Source organism: Sinocyclocheilus anshuiensis, unplaced genomic scaffold (genome assembly GCF_001515605.1).
Source record: "Sinocyclocheilus anshuiensis isolate Anshui unplaced genomic scaffold, SAMN03320099.WGS_v1.1 scaffold329, whole genome shotgun sequence".
NCBI classification, from domain to species: Eukaryota; Metazoa; Chordata; class Actinopteri; order Cypriniformes; family Cyprinidae; genus Sinocyclocheilus; species Sinocyclocheilus anshuiensis.
This window is the reverse complement of record NW_015540881.1, coordinates 160,654-167,377: the sequence shown is the minus strand read 5'-3', so window position 1 is coordinate 167,377 and position 6,724 is coordinate 160,654. Positions and strand designations below refer to the sequence as shown.

Sequence of the window (6,724 nt, the reverse complement as noted above, 5' to 3'; positions counted from 1 at the left end):
ATTGAGAAAAAAAAATAATGTAATTCTGAAAATATTTTTCTTAAATAACACGTACCTACTCCCTACAGGCCCTACTGTTCTCATATCAAAATATAACTGTGATTTTCTACGAAACAATAAGCTTTAAATCACTTTTTTTTTTCTTACTGGCGAAAATTAGATAATTTACTGTGAAATCCGTTTTCTCTCAGATACATCACCAGTGCAAGGTTCATGGTGAAAATTTCTACATCACTCTTGTCAACGTAGTCCATATTACAATAAAAATGTATCTCGACTTTATCGGTTATTTTGGGATTTTGGGACAGACTTGGGTAAAGTTGGTTTTATATTCGCACATTCGGACTTCAGCGTTCAATAACTTTGTTAATCTGCATTAAAAAAAGCCATTCTCGGTCAAGTATCACTGCCGACTACTATGAGCACATATCAGAACACATTTTTCTGTCGAACTCGACGTTTTAAAGAAGCTGATAAACACGCTTACCACTATGGAGTGTCGTGACGTCATCGCTTATCTGAGGGACTATCTACAAATTACATGTTTCTATTGAGACAGCCTGCAACGATTACTGTCCATGGTACTAAAGTCATCAAAGAACAACTTCTTCTTTGTTTTTCTTCTTCTCTGTTTTTTTATTGGCAGTTTGCAAACGAAGTGCACTACCGCCATCTACTGAACTGAGGTGTGATGTCATTGGGATGTAACATTTTTATATAAGCTACTGTGTGTTAATATATATATATATATATATGTGTGTGTAACGGCAACCTAAATCCTGTTTACAAGCAACTTGTTTTGTAACAGTGTGAGCCTCTTTTCAAAAGTTATTGAACTGGAAGTGAAGGTAGGTGTCTCTATGAAGAAAAACAGAGATGTTGCAAATGTATCGTTTAGAGCAAATACTTGTACTTTTAATACTTCTGATATGTTGAAGAGGGTCAGATAATTATTTAGAAACGTGTTTTGTAACAGTGTGAGACTCTTTTAAAAAGTTATTGAACTGGAAGTGAAGGTCGGTGTCTCTATGAAGAAAAACAGAGATGTTGCAAATGTATCGTTATTTTGATCGATTGTGAAAAAAATGAAGTAGGTTGACAACGATGTCGCTGATTAGAATATGCAAAAAAATTACTTTATTGCACTTATAATTAGAAAGTGATTGAACGCGGAAATGTGTGAATATTGTGAATGTGCGAATATAAAACCAACTTTACCCAAGTTTGGGACAGTAGGGGGCATTTTCCTCCACTCTACCCTAAGCGTTCGCCTGAAATAAAGCTAGTTGCCCAAAGAAAAACCAGCATCCAAAAGCACATACCCCCTTATGTAATATATACTCGAAGAAACGAGTGTCTGAACTACACTGAAACTTTTCTTAAATGGTTGGTGTTTAGAGGTACTTTCGATGATTAAATGCGTGTATGGTCGCTTCACGCGCCATGAGAATAGGCGGCAGTACCGAGTCTTTCACTGACTATTCAAATGATAATCGCTGAGAGACGCTTCTTGTTCCGGGTCGTGTTGTTTTGTTATGCTAAGTGAAAAACGGGTTTAAGAGCGTCACGTTGTAAATACACTCGTATTTTGAGGTTTGGGAAACAGATCAGGACGCGATGCAAAGACCACAGTTTCGCCATCCCCGCCAGGGCTCTGGTCCGCGGGCCGCAGGCTTCCGCAGCCCGCCTCCAGCCTTCGACAGGACAGGGAGTATGTTTCCATCGCCTCCGTGGGCATTTTCAACCCCACCGGCGCCGTTTGGACCTAGATTTGGACAGTGTTCTCCCAATACCCCACCGAGAGAGTTTGGTGGTAACAGAGGCGGCGGCGGTGGTGGTGGTGGGAAGTATTTTAGCGGTCAGTCTCCGGCTCAAACCCCGCGCAGATCGAGCCCCAGTCCCCGCGGCGCACCGTTCAGACGCTCGCCGTATGAGAGTCCCAGACGACACTCTGGATATCAGGTAGTTCACTCACGTTCAGGGCCAAATTAAAATACTAATGCGCAGTTTGAGTTTTAAACATTTGTGTGCTGTAATTTCACTTCTCTGCGGTATTTTGCTGCTCTAATCCGAATTCATTTCTGCGATCTATGAACGTTTGTTTTGTTGTTGTTGGTTTGGACACTACTATACAATCTCTTGAGTAACTGTGGTCGTTTTAACGTTTTTCTGCATGACAATTTTCTTCTTAAGGGTTCACCACGGACATCCACACCGTTTGGGTCAGCGCATGGCAGGGAGAGAGGGACAAATGATATGGAAAAATATTACAAACCATCAATGCTCCAAGATCCCTGGGCTGACCTACAGCCCATCTCAGTTACACAAACTCAGTCTAAATGCAACTCCAAACAAACCAATACAAGCAGACAAGGGAGGTACTACAATTAAAACTTTATCTAACTTCAGTGAGAGGGAAAAAGTCACTGAACAGTCCTTTTTTATTTAGTGCACCAGTAGTGCACTAAATTTTTAAAGTCAAACGGAGCCAGCCGAACACATGGACCTGAGGCAGGATTCACCAGCAATAATTCTTGAGAAACTGACTTCACAACATTTTCTAAAATCATATGTACTTGCTTGTTTAAAGAGACATGCTCTTTTACTTTTATATCTGCACCTCAACGACAGGATCATAAAAATGGGGTGCTATTGTAACTGGCAGCCTATTCATAGTAGTTTGCCATCTCTGGCCCACTCCCATGGAGTTTGTAAATCCTTCATTGAATTCAGAGGAATATGTCTTCAAGCTCAAAATGCAGTCTAACAAAAGATGTCTGATCAACACATCCATCTACCTCTCAATATTGACTGTGTGCTGTTAACTAGAACAGGTCAGGTCAAGTATTTGTAAGTTTGGCTCCTTTACTAATTTTTTATGGACTGTTTATTTTGTTTTTGTACTTTTTATTTTTGGTGACTTTTTTTGGTTTTATCACAGTCTATGATCATTTCAACAGACTGGCAACAGACATTGTAATCATAAACAGCCCACAAATAACTATTGTTGAATTATAAGCCAAATATAATTAAAAGTTGTAATGCAATACAGTCCTTGTCAAAAACATTTGAAGTTGAAATCTGTTATGCTTTATTTACTAAAACCATGTTTAATATCTTCAAAATTAATCTTACCATGGATAATGTAGATAAAACACCGTAACATTACTACACATCTCTGCAAGTTGTAATTCAGTCTTTTCTGTAGGCATTACGTTTTTGCTGTACAATATACCATATGAATCTCATATTGGAGGTCTACAAAAATAGATTTTATTAATGTAACAGAAACAACATTTTACATTTTAAGTTCAGTATGCTTAAATGTTTGCATTTCATTTTCATTCAATATTCATATCACCATAATTACTGTTGTAATACATTACATAAGTGCTGTCAGTTTTTTTTTTTTTGTATTGGTTGTCAGCTAGTTCTTTCGATAAAGCTTATAATTTGCCCTTACCCGATTTTGAATTCAGATTTCTGCAGCGTTTTGCCAAGAGACGCCCAAAATATAGAATGAAAGTGTATCTAAGTGTATAAGAAAGACTCATACAATAGAGGCTTATATTAAAATGTCTTGCATTGTAAACTCTTTTTTTTTTTTGGCGCTCAAAGACAGTCACTTTTTAAAGTAATGAGGGGTCTCTTGAGGCATCAGCTGTTGATATGTCAGCATCATTGCCACATGGCAGGCTTACCGCACAAACAGACCAATCAAGAGTTTGTTGAGGGATAGTAACCCACTATGACTGACTAAACAAAGGGAAAGAAAAACTTGCATATGCCACAGTACACACACAAAGATTTGGGTAGACAGTCACAACTTAAAAGAAGTTTACAGACAGTTAATATTTAAAAGAAACTGTAGTTTTAGCTGCAAAAGAAAAAAATAATCGGTAATGTGGAAATAAACGGTCAACCTCATATTTATTTACACATGGATGTGCTTATTCAAAACCATTCATCAAAGGGTGACGATTCTTGTTTACTCCAGATCTGCAGGTGTCTGAAAAGCAGATTGTGTCCAGCCCTTAGAGTTTCTTAGTTTTAGTATGAGTGAGCATGATTTTACAATATACTCTTCCCCTTAGAACTAAAATTAAGAAAATGTTAATTTACAATAGAAAATATAATTACACAGGATAAACGTAGCAAGAAATTGTCAGTTGCATATAAGTTATAATAAAGTACACCATTCAGTCTGTGTAATAAAACATTCCAACCTGTTTTCACAGTTAAGTCAACTCAAGCTAAATGACGTTCTCATTTCTAAATTGCAAAATCTGTGTGATTTGGGAGCCCTAGATAGCACAAAACAAACCTCTAAATCTAGTGCCATACACACAGGGATGAGTGAATAAGCCCTTTTAACTACAAATATTTTATGTACGTGTGTTTTAGGAGAGATTGGGTTATGTTAAAGCACATATGTGACCATGGACCACAAAACCAAGTCATAAGTGTCAATTTTTCAAAATTGAGATTTGTACATCATCTGAAAGTTGAATAAATAAGCTTTCCATTGATGTATGGTTTGTTATGATAGGACAATGAAAATCTGGAATCTGAGGGTGCAAAAAAAATCAAAATATTGAGAAAATCACCTTTAAAGTTGTCCAAATTAAGTTCTTAGCAATGCATATTACTAATCAAAAATTAAGTTTTAATATATTTATAGTAGGAAATTTACTAAATATCTTCATGGAACATGATCTTTACTTAATATCCTAATGATTTTTGGCATAAAAGAAAAATCGATAATTTTGATTTACAATGTATTTTTGGCTATTGCTACAAATATACCCCAGCGACTTAAAACAGGGTCACATATTTGAAACGAGTTTGGTGCACTATTAGACTCATTAAAATGAAATAAAGGACAGTGCCAACTTTTCTGAAATGCATGGGCTTTTACTCTTTTAGACTGTCTGAATTCAAAGAAAGGTTTTGGTAAAAGAGCCAATTAAGAATAAACTCCATTGATTCCTGTGTTTATTAGCAATTTTTAATAATTTGAGCATTTGCTTGGGTAATATTTAGCATTGCCTATGTTAGGCAAAGATATATAGCTATATAAAAAGCATGACCTAAAAGCATTTATGCAGCTTGACACCCAACATTTTTGTAACATTAAGGCTTTACTTTAGGAAGTAAAACAGAACAGAAGGTTTAAATCCTCAAAACACGCCGTGAACTTGCTAACAAATAGTTCAGAGTAGTATTATTTTTCCTACAGTGTTGGTGTTTAGCAATCAATTTACTCACATTCAACTAAAAGCAACTAAAGTAAACAGAATCTAAGTCATTAAAAAATATTATAGTAGTCAGTTCTGGTGTGCTTGAGCTGAGCTGAGAAATGTTTTCGTCTGATATGTCAGACCTTTGATACCGTTTGCCATTTTAATGCATGATGTTCTGCCTTTTATACCCATTGAGAAACAACAACCAGAAGAAACGGACACAGGCTGTAGCCTAGATGAGTTTTAAGGAGATAATGTGATTAGGCCTGTCGCAATAATCAATATATAGACTTATCGCGCAATATATGTACATGACCTCAATACATTTTGGTGACGCAATATATCGCCCATTATATTTACTTAAAAAAATAATGTCACCATGTTTTGTACATTCTACTTGCGCCTGTGTCTTTTGCAACTTCTTGTACATAACGTGGTGTAGACATGAGGTGTTGGTTCAAATTAAAAAAATGCAACTACAAAAAAAAGCTTAATCTGCAGATATGGTCTTGTTTAGGGATCTGTGCCTTTCTGCATACGGACATCTGACTGATAAGTAGTGATTGTGTTTTTCAGCAATAGTGTGCACCCTTGATTTACAGAGAAAAGAAGGTCCGATTTTCTTTTTTGTTAGAAAATGTTTATTTACTATTTATTCAAGATTTTAAAGGTGACATATCATGAAAATCTGACTTTTTCCAGGTTTTAAGTGCTATAATCATCTACCAACCAAAGAAACGTGAAAAAGATTAACCCAGTAACTTTGTTTAGGTAAGCCTTTTTCTGCAAGCGTCTGAGAAAACGAGCGCGTCTGATTTCGCTCCCTTGGTGATGTGGTAAAGGGATCTCATTATAATATTACCGCCCCTTAATCTGTAAACTTCCACTCAAGGCACCGTCATTTTGATTTCGCAAGCGACAACGGTGTACTAGTTCAAATGCCATGGCGAAAGTTTGAGCAAAACATGCTAACTGTTCTGTCTTTGGGGGCACAGACGAGCACAGAACACTATTTAGAGTCCCAGCCTCAGAGGAGACGAGAGCAGTGGATTTATTGATTTATTTAGGCTACTGTATATTGCTGCTGCCACACAGATCTAACATAAACAAGCGATTTATTTCCCAGCTGTTTACCTTCACAGACATAACCGACTGTTTTTGTAACTCGTGTGTTTTTAACGTAAACTTGTGTGTGAATGAGAACTTGGATTAGTACTCACATGCTGTGACAGCAGCTTTCTGTCCTTGTGCTTCGGATGTGTGCTCTCAGAAAACCTTATTTAAACTTTTATAAATATTTTAAAATATTTAAGTTTAAACTCATATGGTTTAAAACGCATGATTTCAGCGTGATAAACATGATAATCAGAACCAAAACAGATGTTTTTAGCAGATACGAGCTGTAAAGGCCCAGCTCTATTCTGGAAAAGGGGGCGGGGAGCAGCAGCTCATTTGCATTTAAAGACACAGGCCAGAAAACA

General features: G+C 36.7%; 1 protein-coding gene across 1 annotated transcript; it reads left to right on the top strand.

Annotated features, from left to right (window-relative positions):
• Positions 1–1,500: 1,500 nt before the first annotated feature.
• LOC107688429 (M-phase-specific PLK1-interacting protein-like) lies at positions 1,501–3,889 on the top strand. The gene is made up of 2 exons (XM_016486089.1): positions 1,501–1,962; positions 2,194–3,889. Exons 1-2 carry the CDS (start codon positions 1,618–1,620, stop codon positions 2,389–2,391), a joined length of 543 nt encoding a protein of 180 aa, XP_016341575.1. The 5' UTR covers positions 1,501–1,617; the 3' UTR covers positions 2,392–3,889.
• Positions 3,890–6,724: the final 2,835 nt, after the last annotated feature.

What these genes read in the sequence shown, in the direction of transcription:
- LOC107688429 (XM_016486089.1), top strand. Translation starts at nt 1,618, where the DNA reads ATGCAAAGACCACAGTTTCGCCATCCCCGCCAGGGCTCTGGTCCGCGG. An exon ending in GACGACACTCTGGATATCAG is followed by an intron (nt 1,963 to 2,193) that starts GTAGTTCACTCA and finishes TTTCTTCTTAAG; the next exon opens with GGTTCACCACGGACATCCAC.